Raw genomic sequence first — 24,825 nt, 5'->3', positions numbered from 1 at the left:
TTGAAAAATTTCCAGTATTTGAAGCGAAGGCCAATAGAGGATATTTTAATAGGATTTACAGCTAATTTTGATACCCGTAATCTACCCACAATGGTATGGGAAATGTGAAAACTATTACTAAGCCCCTAGAATCGAACCAAAGTTGGCTTGTCCAATCCGCACCGTCCCGCTTTTTTGCTTCAGAAATATGGTAAGCCTAAATATACAGGGTGTCTTAAAAGTAATATACACTTTTAATTTTGATTTGCTTTTCAGGTACTCATCATAGAGCGTTCATTTCTTCAGGAAACATAGTATGGATAAGTAGTAAAATTAGGTATTGTTTGCATCTTTCATCAACCTACTCTAGAGAATGACAATTAGATACATTAACCCAAGAAATGAGGTGCAAAATTGCTGTTTGGCAAGTAGCATATAAATCAGTACGGCAAACTTATCGCCTCTTTAACAGAGAATTTGGAATGTCGGCAAATGTCTTCCTAGTTCAGAAAATAATATTTTGTGCTTGAGTAACGTATTTCAATGTTTTGTCGCAGATTTAAACGTTTTAACGAATGTTCTTTATACTTATTTCATTATCACCCACTTTGCGCGGTCAAATTTTTTTCGCGACTCCCAGGAATTAAAATGAAACTAAACTAAAAATCAATAATACAAAAAATATCAAAAAAAAATTTATTAAAATTGAAAATATCTTTGAAAGGGACCGATGTGCTTGCATATTTCCGCACAAAAGATCGAATTTTGGCTCTAAATCGGTGACGGTGGTCTCAGTAGCCTGCTGGTTCCAAATATTTAAAACTTAATCGATATTCGTTTTAACATAAGTTAGTATCGCGAAAGATTTTGAGCTGAGCTCTTTCACGGCCCATCGGGGGTTCGGGACCCTTAATTTGAAAAGCCCTGGTTTACCCATAAATGGCCCATACCGCTCAAATACAAATTCTTACATTACCGTAGGCGTAGACTGTGAATACCAGCGCGAAATTTGAACGCGTGTGACGAAAGCGTTTAAAGAGGTCGATCCAATTACGCTTGTAATTTTGAAAGCCTTTCCATACAATTTCGTTTCCTTGCTATATCATCTGGTAAAAATAGGGATACTGTCGTAGTATGTGAAAAAAGATGGCGGACATCGGAACGTAGTATGTGTACCATGTTAGGGTTAGGCCATACTTTTATTCCAATTTTCGTTATTTAAGGCCTATTACGAGTTCGGGATCTAGCCAAGTGACTCCCGTAGTATTTGTACCTGAAATTATGGCCCAACCCTGACCTGGTACACATGCTACGTTCCGATGCACGTCATCTTGGTTAACATACTTCGGGAGTACCCCAAAAATTTGGTAATTGATGTCATGACATGCAAAAGCTGAGGTATAGGCTTCGCAACGCATAGAGATTGGAATTACTTGTACGTACTAGATTATCCTAAATTTAAAAACTGTTTCGTGGACCAAATACAATCAAAATTGGCTTTTCTCCGTTGGCCGCACATTTTTTCTTGTGGGTCATATTTGGCCCGCAGGTTGCACACCCCTAGAATACATATTGCTGAAACAGATAGATTCCGATTAGTTAAGGCGTTATTACCCATACTTTATCACTTGAAACGGATAAATTACTGGTACGAAGAAGTGCCGTGATATTACGAAAGAAGATACTTTTTCTGCCGTAGGCATAAATTATATGAAACTTGATAATTTATCAGCTGAAAGCCTACACTTGCAAGGCTTGTGTATCACAGAGGATTAATAGAAATAGCATTTGCTATATTTATTTGAGTGGAAATTATTGTAATTTTAGCTAAGCGGTGTGGCACATCGTGCTAAACGTTAGGAATACGCAAGCCATTGCTTCTCTGATTACCCTGCATGGGTTCGAATCCCGTGTGGGATAGCTATGTGTGATAGGATTGCTGGACTCCACGCGGTACATTGTCTTGCTAAGAGCTGTCGCGCGAATAATCATATGCGAGGGGATTGCTGGACTTCTCACTGCCGTAGGGTGATTAAACCTTTTATCGGCTTACACTTGCAAGTCCCCGGTAAATCTATGTAATCGTCATTTTCTCGTAATTTGACCCAGTGTGATATTTTTACAGGTTGGAAATATAAACTTGACTTGACTTGACCGCCATCAAGTTCATGCTTCCGGAAACAAATAACTGGCTAACTAAGCTGTTACCCAACATGGACTGGGTAGTGATAGATCAGGGCTACTCAACTGGCGGACCGCGGTCCGAATCCGGGGTCTCATGTAGTTTCGTATCTAACGTACTTCTAGTGGGCGTAGCATAACAATTGGATCAGGATTGACATGTCAAAAAATTGTCATGCTACGCCCTCTAGAAAGACGTTAGATACGAAACTGCACGAGGTCCCAAATCCGGACCTTTCGAGTATTTGTTTCGGACCGCACCTAATTCTTTATTTCGGATCATTAGCCACATTTTTGAAGTTTCCCTTTATAAAATGTCTTTTATAGTTTTGAGTATATATGTATAAAAAGAACTATAACACCATAATAAACAATCTTGATTATCTAATAATCATTAGCCGGTCGAAGAAGAGCGCGTTTGAAGATGCCGAAATATAATTTCCGGAAAGACCGGACCCAAATAATTTTGAAGTTGAGTAGCCCTGTCATATAAGATTGATAGAAATAGCATTTGCTATATTCCCTTGTGGAAGTGGGAATTATTATAGATATAGCTCGGTGGTGTGGCGCATCGTGCTAAACGTTAGGAATATGCTCGCCACCGCACCTCTGATTACCCTGCGTGGGTTCGAATCCCGTGTGGGACAGATATGTACGAGAGATTTGTTGGATTAGGAATACGCTCGCCACCGCATCTCTGATTACCCTACATAGGTTCGAATTACGTTTGGGATACTTACGTACGAAAGGATTGCTGGACTTTTCGCAGTCATACGGTGGTTTACGTAAGCGCTGGTCGGTTACGGCTTTTGAATTAGAGATTAGAATGTTGGGCGTCGCTGCTCGATAACCAGCTTTCCTTCCCCGGTAAATCAATGTAATCATCATTTTCTCGTAATTTGTCTCACTGTGATATTTTTACTGGTTGGAAAATATAAATTGACTTGACCGCCATCAAGTCCATGCTTCCGTAAACAAGTAACCGGCTAACTAAGCTGTGACCCAACATGGACTGGTAACCAAACGAAAGGCCATGGTTCGCCATATGATCAAGTCGTCTTATCGGCTTTCTTCTCCCTCAGATTGTTCTTATTCGTGGATGATTGTAGATTGCTTTGTTACGAGCGAATAAGCGTTTGAAAAATCTAATGATTTAAAATCTTTTATTTAGATGAGGCTTCATAAGAAAACGCAGGTGTTACATAATAATAAATTATTAGCCTGGATGCTTTTGATAATTTGTTTCACGTTTGTGGTAAAATATGCAACATTGAAATATTACCGATGCAAAAGGACATCGACTATAGAGAAAGGCATGGATGAGCGACTTTTCACAGGTGTAGAAATCAACGATAAGTTAGCAGGATATAGTAAACAGCAAAAAGCTGAATGTGGGATATTACAACATGATAAAAATAGTAATCAAAAAATTGAAACAAAGAATTTTAATGACGATGAATTTCCGTACAAAAAACTTGAAGTCGATGCAAAAAATTTACAAAATGTTTCAGACATACCAGACGAACTAAAACCTGTTTTATCGAAACTTTTGCGACGAAGTTACGAGACAGAATCGACAATTCCGTGCGAGTATGGATATTTTTGAATGGATGGAATGGAAAAATGCCAGCCATGGCTTGGATGCAAGGAAATTAAGGATAAAAATATCTTGGAAGAGGGGAAGCATATAGGAGGTGGAAAAGGGAAAATAATGAGTATACAATGCTTTTTATCGCCCAGTCAAGGTTTCCAAAAACGCAGCTCTGATCACCGCACGCAGGGGAGGGGCAGCAGATGTTGTTCTCGATGTGTTCTTATTTTAAGTAAAAACTGACATTAAAGGAATAGTCTTTGTATGGCTGATTGTCAGGCTTGTTTTATTGGCAATATCCAAGACGGTTGACTAAAATACAAATGAAACAACAATGTTCTGGTAACTCGACGACATGCCGTGATTCGCCTTAATAAAGCCACCTCTAATCCGCTTTTCTCTTTTCCGCGATGAATAGGAAAGTGGCATCCTTATGCATAAGGTGTTCTTTGTCCATGTGGAGTATGGAAAAAGGGAATAAAGACCCCGCCACCACTCGAAATAAAAAAAAATAGTAATTATCGAGTTGGAGTCAGAAATGCAGAATGCGGTGGAAATTCTAACTTAGGATAGGATTTACATATTTTTCCAGTGGGAGAGGAAAGCCGATAAGACGGCTTATCCATATGGCGAACCACGGCCTCTCGTCCGGTTACCATTTCAAGTCGGGTATGGGATTAGTTATATTATTTGTTTTCGGAAGCATGGACTTGGTGATGGAGGAAGCCGTAACCGACCAGCGGTTACGTGAACCACCCAACGACGGCGAGGAATCCAGCAATCCTCTCGCACATAACCATCCCTGCATGGGTTCGAACCTAGGAACCCACGCAGAGTAATTAGAGGTGCGGTGGCGAGCGTATTCCTAACGCTTAGCCCGTTGAGCCACACCGCCGCTCCACGTGGCGGGGTGTTTTTCCCGAATGTCACATATTTGCGTTAGCAGCGAGGGTTTTCTGCAGAAGATAGTTGATCAGTAATCTGTATCAGATACATGGACTTAGTGGCAGAGGAAACCGTTATCGACCAGCAATTGCAAGAACCACCCTCCAGCGGCGGAAGTCCAGCAATCCTCTCGCACATAATTATGTCCGCGCGCTTGTGTGGAGTAATCAGATGTACGACGGCAAGTGTATTTCTAATGCTTAGCACGATGCGCCGACCGTCGATCCATAAAGTGTACGATACGCGTTATATGTGTTAACAGGTTCGTTCTGGACTTCTCTACAACAAGTATGAACTTGCCATTGTCAAAAACAGAGAAAGAGAGGAGATTACTAATAGAGTGATGAAAGGGAACCGGAATCTACTGATGCTTCAGCCTTCGCCATACGTTATACAGGTTAGTTTTTGTCTTCAAAGTGGTAAGGTTGGCAAGTCTTTATGACTAAGAAAATAACGTTACCAGATTTTTAGCGTCGCATGACTGAAAGGAGTGTTGCCATATTTTCAGAGCCGCGTGACTGGAAAGTGTGTTGCCAGATTCTCGGAGTCACGCGGCTGAAAAGTATGTTGCCAGATGTTCAGAGTCGCGTGAATGTAAAGTGTGTTGCCAGATTTTCAGAGTCACGCGGCTGAAAAGTTAGTTGCCCGATTTTTAAAGTTACCTAACTGGGGAGTAACAATTTGAAATTTTTTAAGTGGAAGCGTGGATATTCAAGATTTGGCGTTTAACAACCTGGTATATTCTAATAGTTACATTCGAAATCAAAATGAATACTGAAACAAACACAAATATTCAAACTGAATATCGTTACTATTCTATAAGCTCAAATTTTTACACACCGCTTCTTACATGTAGTTTAACTCGGTGATTCTTAAACTTTTTAAAGCCGCGCCCCTTTTTTAAAAATTGCTAAGTCTCGCACCCACCTCAAAAAGAACCCAACAAATAAGAGAAAGTAGATCGAAAATATGTCCTTTTCAAAAAAATAATGATGAAAATACGTGGATGGAACGTAAATAACTAAATAATGCGGGCAAGATCAAATCTCAAATATTTTTATTAGCTTCACGCCCTCTCAAAATATTCTCTACGCCCTATTTGCGGGGCGCGCCTCTCGTTTGAGAACCACTGGAACTAGTCAGTTGCTCTATTCATAGCGCCTTATTTGGAGCAAAATGCGTGAATTCGCGTCATATTAAAAATCAGAAAACATTTATTTTATTTACCCTGAGGTCTTTCCAAAACAATTCAAGTTTTGTCTTTTTAAATTAAAATAACTCAAAACTTGGGGTGATTAGTTAAAGTTGTCATAAGAACGGTAAGCAAGGAATTGGGATCTGCATTCATTTTTTTCGCGAAATGCCTAAACCAATGGTTTTCAAACATTTTAATCAGTGTCACCTTTTAGAATTTCCAAAGTTTTGCGCCCCACCTCAAAAATAACTAGCTAATAATGTGCTACAAATAAGATATAGTAAGGCGAAAGTATGTTTTATTCAAATAGCGCGTTGAAAATACGTGAATGGAACGTAAAAATCCAAATAAAAAGTGTTAATAGTCAGAATAGGGCGGGCAAGATCAAATCTAACAATTATTAAGCTTCACTCCCCATCAAAAAATTGTCTACACCCCCTTGTGGTGAGAGCCTCAACGTTTGAGAACCGCATGAAATTCTCTACTTATACATAGGGCTGGGCATTTTCGAATACCTGATGATTTCAGGATCGAATCGAATAATTTTTTTGAATCGAATCTTAAATACTTGGAGGGTATGAAATTGTATGTAACTTTTTTATTATTTTAGGTCCTCCAGACACATGAATTACTGAAAACATAGAATACATCACTGACAATAAAAAAACACGCTTTCATCAATACCTCAATACAGAAAAGAGTCATATGTCAGAATTGTGTTAAAAAATATGGCTTCAATAAGAAAAAAATTAAGAAATTTACCTCGACCATTGGTGGAATGAGGTAAACAAGATGGCCGCGATTCGAAAATTCGCTTTCAACCGATTCGAATAATTTGCTATTCGATTCGAACAGCCCGACTTATACAAATGTTTTTCTCAGGTTATAGGCTTCTGTGAGGAGCCTCCCAACTCAACAGTATTAACGGAATCTTGTGAAAAATGCGCAGATTTGAATAAGATACTTAAAAGGGGTCAACGCAGTTCCAGCAAAAGGTACAGTGGACAGCAAAGATTTGAATGGGCAACGAAAATCGTTGGTGCGTTCGATTATTTACATCATGGACTCGGGTTGCCGAGGCTGCACTGTGATCTCCATTTTCTGCCACAGGTAAAACAGAATTTGTATTTTTTTAAACGCTAGAGCAGGTGTGGCCAACACGTCGATCGCAATCGACCGGTCGATCGCCACGTCTCGAGTTGTCAATCATGTCTGATGTCGAGTGAATTTAATAACATGCCCCAAAGTTTTTCCTTGAGCAAGTTTCATGCAGCGCCTGTTGTGTTTTAAACAGATCGAATACTATGCAGTACATGCGCAAAATGCAGGCTGTTTATCTGAATTGTATGACTCAAATAAATCCCAAATAAACGATAAAAATTGTTTCGGGTCATCATCATCATATTGAATAGAACATAAAAACTAAATTATCGCGCGCTGGAACTTATTTCGAAATTAGTCTCTTCGATATTTCTTGTCACCGCAGGCATTCAATCAATTCATCGTTACCAAAGACCATTCTTTATTCATGAGTGATGTAGACGAGATACCACAGGTGGACAAGAAGAATGGAGAATACGCTACATGCCAGTAAGTTGGAGTAGTTTCTTAATTCTTGCGTAAGAAATAGCACACTTACCTTTTAAACTTGACTATTCCCTCATTCATAGTATACGGTATCATGACTCAAGAGGGTTGTATTTACGTCCAAATTTTCAATTTTATTTTCATGTACACATGTAGTGTATTTGACGTTGTGTATTGTCTCTGTTTATAGATGTTGGTCTTGTCTTACGAATTCCTCTGTAGAAACAGTTTTGTATACTTCACCATTGTTACCATGCCTGTCGGTATAAGTGACCAAATTATGCGTATTTGATTTATTGCTTTTTATACTTATTAAAAAGGGGTGCATGCCACACATTTATGTTTTAGGCCAGTATGGTCTTGTGCAGGGGTCGACAGCCTACGGCCCGCGGGCCAGTCCCGTATCACTGCTTGATTTTTTATTATTAAGAGTATCCGTTCGGTTTTCAACTTTCAAAAAATATGTGCTGCCCGCCGAAGACTTGTAACCCACAATTTTGGCCCACAAGCGACAAAAGGTTGCCGAACCCTGGTCTTGTGCATACATCCCGTCTTCAATATTGATAATTGTCAACTCTTTTATATCGGTTTTACGAGACGATTCTAAAAACCAATCCTTCTGCTTTATTTAAAATTGGAAACTAGCAAACAGGGAAACAAATAATCCGATTATATTATAAAATTATTTTTCGATTATGCTATAATTTGCGCTATAAACAAGATCTTATATAAGCTCTGGTCACCACACCTCTCTGATTACACTGTTCGAATCACATGCGGGGATGGTTATGTGTAAGAGGATTGCTCGACTCCGAAATAAATATGTAAATCCTATCCTACATACTGAGATGACGCTATACTTCACGACCAATCGAGGGTGGCCTAAAGATACCAGCAGTACTCGTCGTGATAACGAGAATTTACCGTTCTAATCAGACTATTATTATGTTGCATGAGTGGCGTTCTGTTAAAGAAGGTCCAGGTGATCGAGAAAATACATCACCGATTTTCTTGAGTAAGTTGTGAAGGTTTTAGTTTCTAGTGTTTTTAGACGGGTTTTCACTGTTTTTAAGCGATTTAGCAGGGTTTCTAGTTGTATTTTTTCATACTGTCATTGGAGACGTCAGTGTACATAACGATCGTTTCAATATTATATTGTTGTAGTGTTACTGGCTTCCATCGCCAGGGATAAATATGTAAATCCTATCCATGGCAAAATCCTTTATTTAAGCGAATCTAACGATTTATCCAACTTTACAGCCGGGAGATAGGTGGAATAATGAAACAGCCTGATTTCATACCACCTGAGCAGAGATACACAGCCGAGGAATACAAAAACAAAGAGCCATGCAAACCTGTCGATGAAAAATCTGATATTTGGAAGATTCTGGACATTACAAGAAAATTAATGGAAGTATCAAAACTGGAAGAATTTATAATGAAAGAATTAGAAATTATTCATCAAAAATGTAAAAATTTGGATCCAAAGTTAAGGCCAATAGCGAGAGATGTTTTTATTGAATATTTGAAAGTTTTGAAAGAGTTTCAAACACGAAAATTTAGCAAATCCAAATTAACCTTTAATACACAATAAATGAGGTAGGTTGCGAGCGATTAATTAATGGATAACCCACTGAAAAGAGTTATAACTTTGGCCGTTATTGGGTAGACTTGACCAATTGGACACAATCGGAAAGTTTCAAAAGTGTTTCAAGCGTGACAAGCAATAACAGATGAATGATTTAGCAAATCCATATTATTCTCTAATACACAATGAATGGAGAAACAGCGAAAATATACCCCGCTGCACAAGGCATCAACTTGAGAACAATATTAAATCAGTGTTTGGGAGATTTGAATCACCATTCAGCAAAGGCTAGAGGGCGCTCCCGGAGTATGTGTACCAAGATGACGCACAACCTGAACTCTAACCTTGTACACATACTATGTTCAGTCTGTGCGCCATCTGGAGTTATCTTAATGAAATGAGTCAGCAAATAAAGATAGTCCGATGAACAGGAATATAACTTGCGCCGGGAATTGGACACACTTGACTAATTGACTTGGTTGGAGTTGTACTCAAGACACGGAAACAATCAGTAAGTTTTTTCGTGTTGCACCAAATTATCAGGGAAAAAAACTCACGTCGCACGGACACGGTAAAAAAAATGTTGCCTTTAAATAAAACTCAATTTTATCATAGGTATTGTGTACTTTATGCTTTTTAAAGTTTGCAAACATGTAGGCCCAGTGCGCCGCGGCGCACACACTCAGAACCGCTAATTTATCGAATACAGCTCTATCTCTAATGCACAAGGAATGAGGCGGCAAGCAACAAAGAGATAAAGCGTTGAACCGGGCTATAACTCGGGCCGGTGTTAAGCAGACTTGAGTTATTGACTCTACTTGAGTTAAACCGAAGGCGCCATTCATTAGAGACTAAAAAGTCAAAGTCGACTACGCATCTTTCGGACCCGCACAGTTTGCTGAAGTTTTCATTGTTTCACATTTCAAAATTATTGCCTAATTTTATACCGTGTATGTTTATTTAATGATGTTCTCAAACTGATTTTGGAGGACGGGTGTGTACTTGTAAGTTTTTTAACTTTGTCTGTAAATTATGCCCATCCTCCAGGCCCTCTGCATTCTGTTGGTTGTTGTTTTGTGCTATGTCAAAGTGAGCATAATAAAATTGTTTGATTGACTGAAGTCACTCCAGTCGTGTAAATGAAATTACTCGTACTCAATTAAGTGTTTTAATTTATTAGCAATGATTATTAACGAAGATCAAATTAGCCGCCGTGGGGTGGTTCATGTAATCTTTGGTCGGTTTAAGGCTTTTTCTTTGCCAGGTCTTTGCATTCAGGTTAGAATCAGATATGGCATATGCAAAGACTGTTACGCCAAGTCCAATATACAGGGAGTCCTCGGGTTTCGACGGTCGCGACTTACGCTGTTTAGAGGTTACGAACGCACTTCATAAAAAATATAAAAGATAATGCTGTACTGTACAGTATTTGCTTTTATTCATGTGATATGGAATTGTTTTCTTTTTTTTTAATAAAGTACTCTTTTGCATTATTTGTACATTTTATTACAGTACCATACATTGCAATACAGTACGATATGTATAAAGTGATTTATGAACTGTACAGTATAATGTTCCGACTTACACTGAAATTCGGGTTACACCGCGTCTCGAGAACGGAACAACGTCGTAAGTCGGGACTCCCTGTAAGTACTTGTGGTATTTAACTACATTAGACCCTGATCAGATTTAGATATTTATTTCTGCCGTGCATGAAATATTGTGCAAAAAAACATGAAAAATAAATCAATTGAGAGATATAAAAATAACAGAAATACAATAATTCAACTGCAATAGACGTGGGGCCGCAAATAAGCTATAAAGTTAACGTGTCAGCGACAACAAAATGACAAGACCCTGCATCTGGATTAAAAACTTGTTGAATATTCCCGGTTGACATAGACTTGTGACCAGGTGAGAGGCGGGGTTCCTCGCATTGTTACGTGCACTTTCCCTCCCCGGGATAAATATGAAAAAAAAAAATTCTCATCAGTCCTTTGTCAATGATATTTAACTATCTTGAGTTCTTATCTAACTCGAATATTTGTCTAGGCAAAAATGGTGTTTAAGGTGCCATTTTTACGCCATCGTTGACTTATTGCTGATTGATCATTGGTACGGAAATGAACAAGGAAATCGGTGCTCTGAGAAACATTCATGGCATATAGCATATCCCCATTATGCGCATATTTCATATTCTGGCGTCACAAAGTATATTATTGAACACAAAGTGTGGGGCTCCTGAAGTATGCGAACCAAGATGGCGGACATCGGAATGTAATATGTGTACTAGGTTAGGTTTAGGCCATAATTTTAGGTACAAATACTACGAGAGGCACTTGGCTAGTCTTCGAACTCATAGTAGGACTAAAATAAGGGAAATTGGAATAAAATTATGGCCTAACCCTAACCTGTTACCCATGCTACGTTTGGATGTCCGCCATCTTGGTTCGCATACTTCAGGAGCACCCAAAGTGTAATTTTGTGAATGTCGTTATTGTTTTATTGTATTTTTTATCACGATTTCCACAAGCTTGAAGCCTGATTCGAGAGCATCCATCTCGTTGTGTTTTTTTTACTTATATTATATACCAGGGGTATGCAGTCTTCAATGCAGATGGGCCAGATACAAATAACTGGGTGAAACCGCGAGCCGCGCCGTCGGTCAAAGTTGGCTTTCCAATAGCAGTCACAAAAATGTTTGGTTTTTGATCTTGTGACTCGCGTTGTTCGTTTTGCACAAGCTCAAGTATACGCTTTGCAACGCAAAGGAATTGGAAGTACGTAAATCAAAAACTCGTTTCGCGGCGCACACCATTCAAAATTGGCTATTGGACGTGGGCGCACAATTTTCTTCTGTGAGCCGCAGGTTGCACATCCGTTCTATTATCACAAGGTGAGATTGTCCATGGATTGCTTTTGTGTCACATGTTCATGTTTTATGAATTTATTTGTGTCCTGTACGTTTGCCTTGTGTATTGTCTGTTTTTTTACAATATGACGAATCTTAAAATAAATTATGTCATCTTAATAGATGAATAGTTTTTTTTTAATTCCATAATATACACTAATTTAAATGGAGTATTCTGGAAATTGAGCAAAACTATTGAAAAAGTTTAAAACATGAGAAATATCATTTGCCCGCAACAAACACACAAAATCATAAACCTAGTTAAAAAAGGCCAATACAAATATGGCGACTATCTAAACGAGAATATCGGTTGGAAACCGAAGACTTATCGATCGATAGTTAGGGGATCCCCAAAAACAGAAACTGCAGTTTCGATTCATCCGCTCTTGTAACTTGCGCACTGCGCATCGCACACACACACTCGGCGGGTTTCAAAATTCTCTCGCTTCACAAAAATCTAGATCACTATATCAATAATTGATTGATAACTCGCTAATTATAGGACATAATTCGCCCAAAATCAATAGGCTTCTGGTCCGAGATAAGATGAATGCACATGCAAAATCTGGAGCAGGTTCAATCTCGCTTTCGTGAGATATCGCGTGCATCTAACAGACACACACACACACACACAGACAGACAGACAGACATACAAATACCTATCAATATACTTACCGATCTTAAGATCGATAAGTAACCAGGGGTTCTCAACCTTTTTTTCTGTCAAGTACCCTAGAGTCACGAAACAATCAACGCGAACCCCCGGTAATCGGACGCCGAACAAAGTTGTGATATACTTAGGGTTACCATATTTTTGTGACTTCGAATCGGGACGCCTCGAAAGACAACGACCCCTTAGCTGTGATTTTATAACTTCACATTTTCCGATTTTACTACATAGGCCTACATTCCTACATTTAAAGCTGTCTCGGCTGTCTTTATTGACTATATTGTTATCGAAATTTCATGCGCATATTCTCTGTCAAAATATCGGGTTCAGTTCGAAAAATAGGACTTTTGGCTGACTTATCGGGACGGCGGGACAAAACGATGAAAAGCGGGACTGTCCCGCCTAAAGCGGAACGTATGGTAAGACTAGATATACTGATATATTAACTAACAATTTGTTGCAACACCAATTTATTGACCATATGTAACTAAATTAAATCGTCATGTTGATATTATTGCCATTGTCGTCCGCCTAACTAATGAATTCCTAAAATCTCTTCCAAGTTACAATAAGCATAACCACTTCTCCAATGCTCGCAGCACGCTGTCTCTAGAGATTTCACAGTTTGTACGCAAAGCCTTGAATTTTACATTGTTGCGTCATAATCACAACAACGCAAGATCAGGGAAAATCTACGTTTCAATCGGCGTCTAGTTTCAATGGACACGCATTTTTTTCATGGTAGTAATAAAAACAGCAACATACAAAACATCGGCTGTCATCCAAGTACCCCTGTAAATCTTCTCGTTAACCCCTGGGGGTTCGCGAACCCCAGGTTGAGAAACCCTGATCTAAACAATAACTTATATACAGGCGGGAACAAGGTAGTTTCTTTATCGTTCATAGAGTTCTTTTCTTTGGTAATGTGATAAGATTCGAGAAAATGTCTTCTTCTGTAATGAGTTTTATTCTCTAGTATCCTGCTGTTTTCCCAGTCAATTCTGTGATCTGTAGGAAGAGCATGTTTTGAGAGGGCCGACTTTTCAGACTTCTTTTGTTTGACATCTCGCTGGTGTTTATTTCTTCGGGTTCCATGAAGTTTTTCTGAATGGAATTCGAAAGACGGTAAATTAAATGTTTTGCTAACACCGGTTGTGCTTTATTTATCATCGATATAAACCTGGTGGCAATAATGCGCTGTTGCACTTGTTCTTGTTGCTTTTCTCCGCTGCTAATTGACCTATCTATTTCAAACTTTCAGTCCTTGGCGAAGTTTAGCGCGGACTGAGAACAATTACTTTTTAATATCTTGCTGAGCTCAGGACTACTGATTATCTCGAGCGGGATTGCTGCTGATTTATTGCCGTGAATGCTAGACACGGCGGTGCAGCGCATCGTGCTAATCGTTAAGAACACGCCCGGCACCGCACCTCTGATTACCCTGCGTGAGTTTGCAGGTTCGAATCCCTGTTGTGTGCGAGTAGGGTTGCCAACCGTCCTTTATTTCAAAGGACAGTCCTTTATTTGAGATTTTTGTCCTTGTCCTTTTTAAGATGATAATTGTCCTTTATTTTTTCCAACGTCGTTTTGCCCGATAGTTATAGTACTGTGTTTGATATTGTTTCGTTCTTAAATCGCCTCCGTTTATGTATTTGCAAGCTTTTAATTATTCTTTTTCATTTCGCTTTGGTACGGCTCAAATAGCCAAAGAAATACCAATTTTTATTAACAATTTCAAGTATTTTACATTAATTTTCCGAAGATGGCAATATTGGCAACACTCCCAAGATTTGAGTGAATTCTAGTTCAATAACTAAAAATTCTTCGTATAATTGGTCTCTAAGATTTTAGATTATTTCTCAACTCTGCGATAACGTATTTGGAAAAAAGATTTAACTTTAATGAAAATTCAACATTCAGAAAATTATCTCTTTTGGATAATCTTTCTCCAAAATATCAGACACTTGTAAAAATTGAAGAGCATTTGAAGTTTAAAGACAAACCTAATTTGAATATTTTTGACCTAGTTGATGAAATTGCACCCATTCAAAAAAAAAAAATTGGCACGATTCAAAGCACTAAACTGTTGCAGAATGCAGTTTGATTGCGTCAATGTTAAATAAACATTAAATGAAAAACACATGAAGATTTTTTTAATATATCTTCATAGCTTGTTTATAGTTTGTATTCCATTGTTTTATATTGTTCTTTCCTGCAATTTACAAAATGAATGATGACGGTAATCTATGTCCTCTATTGAAACTTTTCATAGTTGGCAACCCTATGTGCGAGAAGATTGCTGGACTTCTCGCCGCCGCAGGGTGGTTTACGTAACAGGTTACGGCTTTCTTCACCATCAAGTCCATGCTTCCGAATCTGAGTAACACCCCATACCCGATATGAACTGGTAACCGGACGAGCGACCGTGGTTCGCCATATGGTTAAGCCGTCTGATCGACGTTCCTCTCACCCGGGATAAATATTATTTTAGCTTTATTCTCGCAGCTACGCGGTGGTTCAGCAAACTTCAATCGATTAGTTTTCAAAAGTCTTGCACCTGTGCATCGAAACATATTGAACCGACAGACTCATACCCGAACTGTGAATGTGATTTGCCAACACGTTTCCCTCGATACTTTTTGGCGAATCTTTTGATTATCAGTGTTAGGTAGAGGTCAGAGGACCCCAAACGCAGTGGCGTGTTTTTGTCATTGGTTCTCAAACTTTATCTAGAATTTGCCACAAGCCATATCACAATGACGAATCAGTTTTGATTCAATTTAGCTCTGTTACATAGACTTCATTGGATTGATTCCGGACACGGGGAATTAGTGCAGGCGCTGCTACAATTGCCATTCGTCGTCTGGCGACAGAGGAAACGTCTTCCTCCAACCAACAAATAGGCCAGAATATAACTTTCTTGCCTTATACGCATCATTAAATTAATGCCAAGCTTCGATCAAGAAATTTTTTTTCATGATGAAACTATGGATGACATCCTTCAAAAATCTATAATGGTTTGATTATATTTAATTAATTAGATGTGTTTTTGCACAGGTTTCTGTGCCAAAATCTATAATTGTGTCAAATTAGCTGAAAATCATGATAGGGTTTTAAAATCCCCTGTTGCAATGTTAATGTTTATTTTGTTTTTCAAAAATTTGGTAATTTGGAGACGAGTCAATCTTGGCAAAATGTCGGCTTGACTTATCCCAGCCCTTGCAACGTTTCTCACATTACGGAAACCAGTGACTGAAGTAATTGATAAATTCTATTTACGTTAAAAATAGACCAGAAGTGGGCACTTAATTAAAGAAGATACCAAAGACACATACCCAAGGACATGGTTAATCACGACCTGTGGTCTATATGGCGGCCCAATAGTAGTAATTGACGAAGATCTGTATTCCTATTGGTCAGACCTATTCGAAGGGTATATGGCGTTTTTAGAACAGGTCAACTCCCCTATTCTCTCCTGACGTTGCCAAATGTTAAAATTAACACAGCATACAGCGAAGCATTAAACCGTGTGTAGATAATTTTTAAATACAACAGCAACATCAATATAATCACAGTAGACAAATTTAAATATGACAATCGGAAATATCGAATGTACGTTTTCCTCACATTCTTCATATAATTGTCATATTGGTAAAATGGCATGTCAGACCTATTGTCTATTTCAAAATGTCGCGACTTAACACCACAGACAGCAAATCATTAAAGTGTCACAGTAGACAAATTTAAATAGGACACTCGGAAATGTATTAATGTGGTACAACTTTTTTCTTTACATTCTTCCTGTAGTTTGTCATATTGGTAAAAAGACATGTCATGGTATATGTAAAAAAAAACAGACCTATTGTCTATATCAGGGTTTCCCAGTGGGTCCGCAATGATATTAAAGGGGTCTGTCTGTTCGAACATTAATGCATTTTTTTGGCTGAGCGGTGTGGACGAATATCCATTGCTGTCAGAAAAGGCAATTAAAATTTTATCGCGTTTTGCAACACCTACATGTGAGGCAGCATTCTCAGCTTTTACCAGACTTGCTGTAGAGACAGACCGACGAGTTTGCTTGTGACAAATTGCCCAGTGAATTGATAAATTGTGCACGGCACGGGGGTACGCCAAAACTAAGATTTACAAATGGAGGACACAGCCTAAATAGTTAGGAAAGAAACCCTTGTATATACATATATGTATGTTTGTATATGTATGTATAACCCTTGGCAAAAGATTCAAATGACGATTGGGAATAATATATATACCCATCACTCTTCCAGCCAGATTTCTGTATAATGACCCTTGCGCAGGAATGACGATTTATACCTCATATCCTTCCCTTTTGAGAACCCAAATGTATATAATGTATTAGATACAACAGCAACATTAACATATTCACAGTAGAAGGTTAAATATGACACTCAGAAATATCAAATACGACATTCGGAAATATTAAATACGACACTCGATAATATGAGATGTACTACAGCGTTTTTTTGCTCCATATAATTCCTATGATAAAAAAATTTGCATACAATGGTAAGTTTTTATGGCATGAGAGAATAGACGAAACAACCTGTTCAATAGTGATAAGGACTGTATATCTGCTTATTTCTAACCTGCTTCATATGGCAGACAAATAAGGGAACGGATACCGCCTATATGGGCACGGCGGTGTGGCTCAACAGGCTAAGCGTTAGGAATACGCTCGCCACCGCACCTCTAATTACTCTGCGTGGGTTCGCAGGTTCGAATCCCATGCAGGGATGGTTATGTGCGAGAGGATTGCTGGACTCCTCGCCGTCGTTGGGTGGTTCACGTAACCGCTGGTCGGTTACGGCTTCCTCCACCACCAAGTCCATGCTTCCGAAAACAAAAAATATAACTAATCCCATACCCGACTTGGAATGGTAACCGGATGAGAGGCCGTGGTTCGCCATATGATTAGGCCGTCTTATCAGCTTTCCTCTCCCCCGAGATAAATATGTAAATCCTATCCTATGGCAGCAGATAAACCCTATGTTGAAGACTGACACCATTACATGACTATTCTTAGTATGATGTCCACGTGGCAACTGTCTACAGCAGTGGCTCTTAAAGTTGAATGACCGGGGACAAAATTAGAAACTGATGGATATTGACTGGAGTGCCCACAATGTGCCGATACCAGTACGTATAATTTGGATACCAAACTTACTCAAGTTCAGAGGGCCATATTAAATCACTAGGCAGGCCGTAATTGGCCAGTGAATCGGGACTTATAAGCCACTGGTCTACAGCGAAGGTTATACAAAACGCCCTTCAAAAAAAGAATCTCACTCATGCATAACAATAATGGGAGCTCCCGAAGTATCTTCACCAAGATGTCGCACAATCTGAACCCTTACCTGGTACAGTTCAGGTTGTGCGCCATCTTAGTGCACATGTTCCGGGAGCTCCCAATAATGTGTGAAACACATAACTTAACAGCAGGGGTTTCCTTACAATCAATTTGTAAAATATGGTGCTACCCCGATTTAAAGTAATGTTCACTTTCGAATAAATCCTCAATCATCTTTATTTGAATTTTCTTCAATTTCTTGCTTCCGAGCACATTTTTCTACAATGGAATCAAAATTTCGGATGAATGCGAGACCGACAATTCGAAACAATCCAAGAAGTGTTCCCTGGATCAAAGCTGATAATGTTGAATTGCAAGGAGACATTCCTGAAGTAATTTGACCTGGAAAAGATGTGAATATGTATTTTAGCAAGAATGAAATATTCGGTGCTACCGAAGTATGTGAACCAATATGGCAGACATCGTAACGAGTATGTGTACCAGGTTAGGATTAGGCCATAACTTCATCCCAATTTTTCTTATTTTAGTTTTATTATAAGTTCGGGGACTAGCCAAGTGACTCCCGTAATATTTGTACCTGATATTATAGCCTAACCCTAACCTGATACACTTACTACGCTCCAATGGCCGCCATCTTGATTCACATACTTTAGGAAGACCAAATATCCAAATTCTGAGTTTTGGCAATGTTTCGAGGCAGTTTCAATTGAAAAATTAAAAAATGAGTAAATGAGTCGCCGAAAAAATCTCATTCAATTTGTAAATCTACAAAAAAGAGAATGCATGGCCTAATCGCATAGCAAACAAACTCTTGAATCCCTTATGATAGTTATCCTTACTCTTGCTACAGCATCCTTGCATTATATGTATACAAATCCACTGACATAAAAGAAGGCTAAGTAGTTAGCCCAGCAGAAACCATATTATCATTAGCGCAATTCAAATTTGATATTTCAAACTCCGAATTTTAGGGATAATTAGGAATAGTTTTATTAAAAAATTTAAAATTTAAGCAAATTGCAGAGATTCAAAATTGAACACATTCAATATTTCAATTCTGGTTTTTGGTGATTGGGAAGAATAGGAGCAAAATACATTCTTCTTATTTATTTGACTCTTATTGGATTTGATTATTATCACAATTAAAATATCCCATCTCCCACTTGCGGAATTTAAAATTTAGACGCCTGACTCCATCTCCAACAAAAACTCGTCCACACCTACCTAATAAAAATCCTTCCAATCCTATTGTGCTCATGAATTCCCCTTTTATTGCATCACAAACGATTCTTTTAGCAACAGATTCTGCAGAATGAAGACCTGAGGTCTCAGATATTATTTTGGTCTCTTCTGGTTTTAAATCACCTGGTCAAAAAATTAAGAATTTTATTCCTTATTTTTAGGGCACTTTTCTTTAAACAAGGTTCTAAATATGACATGGTCAAACTGCAGCCGGTGAGCCAAATCTGACCCGTTGGGTAATACAGTTTGGCCCGCTTGATTATGAATAAATTTAGTTTTGGCACGGGGCTTCTTTTTTTCACTTTTGCTTTTGTAACACTGTTTTTACGCCACACTGTTTTTATGGTCCCTCAGTTTAATTGGGCAAAATTTTTGGCCCCCGGTCATAAAACTGCCCACCCCTGTTCTAGATTATGGCCCGGCAACTTTTTTCATACCAGGGGCAAAATCGTCTCAGGACATTCACAGCTAAGTGGTAAAGCAGGCGCCCAAGGCAAATCATCTGCAGAGGCCTTGTACTGTTGATTGCAATTTCATAACTTATTACCATATATCAGTAGTTCTCAATGGTGGGACGCAGCTGACGGGGCGTAGATAATTTTCGGCGCTCCCGAAGTATGTGCACCAAGATGGCGCACAACCTGAACCCTAACCTGGTACACATACTATGTTCAGGATGTGCGCCATCTCGGTGCACATACTTCTGGAGCGCCCATTTGTTTGAAGTAAATTGATTATGATTCCTTCAATACTTTGATCATAATTCATTTATTATTTTGCTGTCATTTGTTGGCTTGTGACATAATGTGGTAAAAAAAGAACTTGATGTCCTTTTTGAAGAACAGGGTCCACATGTGTTGCCATCAGTAATTTGGAAGTGACAAGGAATCATAAAAATGACTAATGGAAACGTGTTAAAAGCAGAAGGAGATAGCGGGGTGCCGCAGAAATATATAACAACAAACCTTCGTTCTCCATATGGAAGCCGGGTGTGTCTGTGTCAGGTGGGAAAGCCATTGTCACTGCCATGTTATGTGGTTTTACCTGAGAAAAGGAATAGCCTCATTAGAGAATCTCGTTGTTGTTGTACACTTAAATATGTATGTAAATATCTAAACCAATAAAATAAAAAGTTAACATACCTCCATATGCAAAGTCTCAGCCAACCCTCTCAATGCATATTTAGAAGCGGAATAAGCCGTGTATCCAAATACTCCAAGCTGTCCTGCTTGCGAGCTGGTGAATATGATTCGACCTGTAAAGAATAGAATTCCATATTTACAAGAGAGATAAGAGCTTGAATTCCAACTCGGCTGCATGTTAGAGGAAAATTTACAAGGTCAGCAATATCCAAAACAATTCGAATACAACTTGGAGTCATAAAAAGTTTGAAATAATTTCAAATTGGGAATGACTGAAACTCATATTTTAACTCAAATAACAACGTACAAGTATCTCAATTCAAAAATAGTCATTATAAATCAGGGGTGGCCAACCTTTCACACACCATGCGCCACGTTTTAAACATAATGTTTCAGATGCGCCGTAAATCTCTTGTATTCCCACGCCTAATGTCCTTTTCTTGTTGCAATTATATAAATTTATAATACACACACATATATACACACGTATATGTAGTTTTTACAATTTACAACTTCACATGAATAGAAATTAAGCAAGGAAGTATAATAAATAAAACTTTGAGCATTACGCAATAAAGCTGTTTTCAACAACGAAGAGTATCAATATTTAAACTTCATTTATTTTCCTGGTAAAGATGTAATGCGCCACCCCTAATCATGCAATGCGCCACGTTTGGCGCATGCGCCATAGGTTGGCCACCCCTGTTATAAATTGTCAAACAACTATCAAGGCAGTGCATTTTCAGACAGTGCCATTTTACGTAGATACGCCACTGATCTAGGGGGGGGGGGGAAGGGCGTCTTATTGGGTGACTATATTCATTTTATTTTTTGGAGGTCGGTTTATTTTTCCATGAGTCTTCTCGAGCATGATTTGCGTAATTTTTATATCTGGATTGATATATTTTATAATGTATTTACGCCAAAGTGTCTGCCAAACACGTCTGGAGCTTCTTTGTTCACAGATTTCTGGCTCTTGTGAAGCAAAGAGGCTACAGTCGTTTTTTGTTTATGCAGTGGAGATTCAATGAAAGATGGAGGCATAATATTTCGATTTTTACACAATAATTACACATCACAGCAGGTATAAGTTAAAAGTGGTTTTCCGAGAGTTTTAACAGTCACTGACATTAGAGTAGATGTTGGTGGCTCAAAATACCTAATTTTTAAATAAAAATGTTCTAAGTTATTCATAAATATAAAAAATTTACTATATCGATATATAATAAACTTTAAAATTAAATTTTGATCAACATCTAACCTTGTTTTCTTTGCTTCATTCCATGAACAACAGCGAGAGTTGGATAAACCGTTCCAAGATAATTCACTTTCATGACTCTGGCAAAAATTTCAGGATCTGTGTCCTAAGATAAAGAATTATGAATTGAAGCAGATTTTTTTTTCTCAAAATGGGCCCAGGGCCACCTTGTGGATAGTATTTAGAAGACTCGAATCATAAAAGTTTTGAGTTTTTTTAGAATTTTTGTTCCACTCTGAAGGAAACTTCAGACAAGCAGCTCGACAGTGTGGCCCATCGTGCTAAGCGTTGCCACAGCACCTCTAATTACCCTGCGTGGGTTTGCTGGTTAGAATCCTGTGTGAGATAATTATGTGCAAGAGGATTTCTATACTCCTCGCCATCGTAGGGTGGTTCACGTAAGCGCTGGTAGGTTACGACTTCCCCCACCATCAAGTCTATGCTTCCGAAACCAAAAACTGACTAATCCCAGACGCTCCCAAAGTGAGTGAACCAAAATGACGGACACCGGAATGTAGCATGTGTACCAGGTTAGGATTAGGCCATAATTTTATTCCAATTTTTCTTATTTTAGTTCTATTATAAGTTCGGGGACTAGCCAAGTGACTCCTGTAGTATTTGTACCTGAAATTATGACCTAACCTTAACCTGGTACACATACTACCTTCCAGTGTTCGCCATTTTGGTTCACATACTTCGGGAGTACCTAATCCCGCACCCAACATTGACTGGTGACCGGAAGAGAGACCGTGGTTCCTCTTCCTGGGTAAATATGTGAACCCTATTCTAATGATGGTGCTTGATTAACAATAATTAAATGAGAGCACACGGACAAGTGCGATGGTTGGAAACTTTTCAAAATAAATCATCTATCTTTACCTCAAACTTTTGTGCGTGAGAAATTCCAGCACAATTGAATAGAAAGTCAACAGGACCCAACTTCTCTTCTGCTTGTTTAATCGCTGTTTTCACCTGTAAGATAGAGAGATAAATAAAGAACAATCAACCGGAAAATGCCGTTGAGGAAGATTTACTCCAAACTCAAATTATTCAAATAACAAATTTGGCTCCACGGCAAGTGAAATTTTGATTCTGGGTTAACAGAATTTCAAGTTTGCTTTCAGTTCCCAACTCTAAAAAATAGATAGAATCCTGTTGAAATAGAATGCTCAGAGCTATGCCCCTGTTAATCAATCCAGTGGTATTTATAGTGTTTAGTTTGATTGGTAGATTCCAAATCCCATTATGTCAAAACAAATAATACTCAACAAAGTGAACACACATGCTGTGAAATAACCTTATCAAGCAATTGAACTTTGGAAGAACAGGGAGTTTTTTTGTAAAGAGAATTGTAAAATCAGTTCCGCGGCTAGCCTTAAGCTGCTGTGGCCCCCATTTGGGAACCAAATCCCATTATGTCAAAACACATAATACTCAACAAAGTAAAATAAGTAAATAAGTAAAATACCACACACACTGTGAAATAACCTTATCAAGCAATTAAACTAGAAAGACCAGGGAGTATTCTTGTAAAGTGAAAAGGAAAATCAGTTTTCTGCCTAGTATTGTGGCCCTCTCCAACTGCTCTGTGGCTCCGAGTATGAACCGCTAGTTTAACGCTTTATTAACCACCAGACAACCAATTATCCAATATCGCCCTCCTAAGATATCTTTAAGTTCATTACACTAACAAACAGTGTTCCCTCTACGGTGTGTGCGCGCACACAACTTTCAGCGGATGCGCACACGCATAGATTTACTGCGCACAAACGTATTTCGATGTAATGCAACAATGTGCTCGGTTGACAGGTTGAGAAAGTTTGTTGTTGCCCACTTATTACCTGGTTAGAGCGCCAAAATTTCTTCTTTGGTTTTTGCACAAATATTAGTCATTTCCAAAAAAGTGCGCACACACCAAAATTTCTGCGCACACATACTACAAAAAATTAGAGGGAACATTGCTAACAAACCTTTTCTGGATCTTCAGCGACATCTAGTTGTATTGTGATCACTTTTTGTTTCTCTCCGCCAGCTTTCATAACTTTTTCAATCTCTACTTTCGCCTCCTCTAATCGTTTTTCATTTCTTGCTATGATGGAAACAAACCCTCCAAGGCGAGCACATTCCTAGACAAAAGTATAATTTTGGTACTCCTGTAGTATGTGTACCAGGGTTAGGCCATAATTTTATTCAGATTTTCCTTATTTTTGTTTTATTACGAGTTCGGGAACTGTCTGTGTTAGCCAAGTGAATATACCCCCAAAGGATTCAGTCCTTTTGCACAGCTTGATAGGCGAACAAAATTAGTTACCTCCATATTGGTACACACATTTCTGGAGATCCAAATTTTGCGTTTGGTTATCGATTTTTTTGGAAGATTGAGATATAACGACTTTTTTTAAATGGTGTAGATGAGTTTTTTATCATCCTCAGAGAAAAGAGAGGGATTGGGTCTTGCTAAAGATTTTTAGAAAGTATAAAAAGTCTCAATTCTCCTGAACTGGGTGAAGGCATGATATTGTACTAAATTATAACAATGCAGTCTTACGGTTTCTTTTACCATAGATTGGACAAGCCTATAGGAAAGCATCTGACAATATGCGAAGAATAAATAGTTTTTCCTGACAGGACTCCTAACGCCTGTGATACTACCTAGCAACTTGACGATGCCCATTGAGAAAAGTCACAAAAAATGTATTTTTTGACCAGAGATTGGTTTACATTAACCACCCTATGGCGGCCTGGAGTCCAGCAATTCTTTCGCACATAACTACCCTCCACATGATTCGAACCCTTGCAGGGAAACGATTAGCATGATGTGCCACATCACCGAGCCAAATAAGAATGAAAACATTAGGATCAGAAACCGCTGCAAATCAAATTAACACATCTTCTTAACTACTTTCAAATTTTAAAAAATCTTACTTTTGCTATAGCCAGACCAATTCCACTTGATCCTCCTGTGATCATGACATGAGCTCCCATTGGAGTTAAAGTGGATGGTTTAGATGCAACGACTATAACCACCACAATTACTAGGATAATTAGGAATATTAACAGCAACATGTTGCTTTTCTGCTTGAGGTAAGAGTGAATAAGGTTAAAATAGTGTTATTAATAAGTATTTAAATAAGCTGATAAATAAGAAAAAGTGTGATACATTGAGATAATCATTGCCAGGCCTGCATG

The 24,825-nt window shown here is 38.5% G+C and overlaps 2 protein-coding genes across 2 annotated transcripts; one reads left to right on the top strand and one right to left on the bottom strand.

The window, feature by feature from the left end:
* Positions 1-4,627: 4,627 nt before the first annotated feature.
* On the top strand, positions 4,628-9,072 carry LOC120336072 (protein O-mannose kinase-like). The gene is made up of 4 exons (XM_039403673.2): positions 4,628-5,093; positions 6,774-7,001; positions 7,378-7,481; positions 8,739-9,072. The coding sequence occupies exons 1-4, from the start codon at positions 5,040-5,042 to the stop codon at positions 9,070-9,072; spliced, it is 720 nt and encodes a 239-aa protein (XP_039259607.2). The 5' UTR covers positions 4,628-5,039.
* A 7,089-nt stretch (positions 9,073-16,161) lies between these two features.
* LOC120336380 (3-ketodihydrosphingosine reductase-like) lies at positions 16,162-24,729 on the bottom strand. Its single transcript, XM_039404047.2, has 8 exons — positions 24,562-24,729; positions 23,607-23,762; positions 22,516-22,608; positions 21,640-21,742; positions 20,379-20,491; positions 20,202-20,280; positions 19,219-19,359; positions 16,162-18,375 (listed from the first exon to the last, which is right to left on the bottom strand). Exons 1-8 carry the CDS (start codon positions 24,700-24,702, stop codon positions 18,200-18,202), a joined length of 1,002 nt encoding a protein of 333 aa, XP_039259981.2. The 5' UTR covers positions 24,703-24,729; the 3' UTR covers positions 16,162-18,199.
* Positions 24,730-24,825: the final 96 nt, after the last annotated feature.

The sequence above is a fragment of the Styela clava genome, chromosome 2, assembly GCF_964204865.1.
Source record: "Styela clava chromosome 2, kaStyClav1.hap1.2, whole genome shotgun sequence".
NCBI classification, from domain to species: Eukaryota; Metazoa; Chordata; class Ascidiacea; order Stolidobranchia; family Styelidae; genus Styela; species Styela clava.
Note: the sequence above shows the minus strand (reverse complement) of the source record. Positions and strands in the feature narration are given on the sequence as shown.

Coding starts and splice junctions, on each gene's coding strand:
- LOC120336380 (XM_039404047.2), bottom strand. CDS start 24,702: ATGTTGCTGTTAATATTCCTAATTATCCTAGTAATTGTGGTGGTTATA. Junction 22,609..23,606: donor TCGCTGAAGATCCAGAAAAG/GTTTGTTAGCAA, acceptor TCTATCTTACAG/GTGAAAACAGCGATTAAACA. Junction 19,360..20,201: donor CTTCCATATGGAGAACGAAG/GTTTGTTGTTAT, acceptor TTTTTTGACCAG/GTGATTTAAAACCAGAAGAG.
- LOC120336072 (XM_039403673.2), top strand. CDS start 5,040: ATGAAAGGGAACCGGAATCTACTGATGCTTCAGCCTTCGCCATACGTT. Junction 7,002..7,377: donor ATCTCCATTTTCTGCCACAG/GTAAAACAGAAT, acceptor TTGTCACCGCAG/GCATTCAATCAATTCATCGT. Junction 7,482..8,738: donor GGAGAATACGCTACATGCCA/GTAAGTTGGAGT, acceptor CCAACTTTACAG/CCGGGAGATAGGTGGAATAA.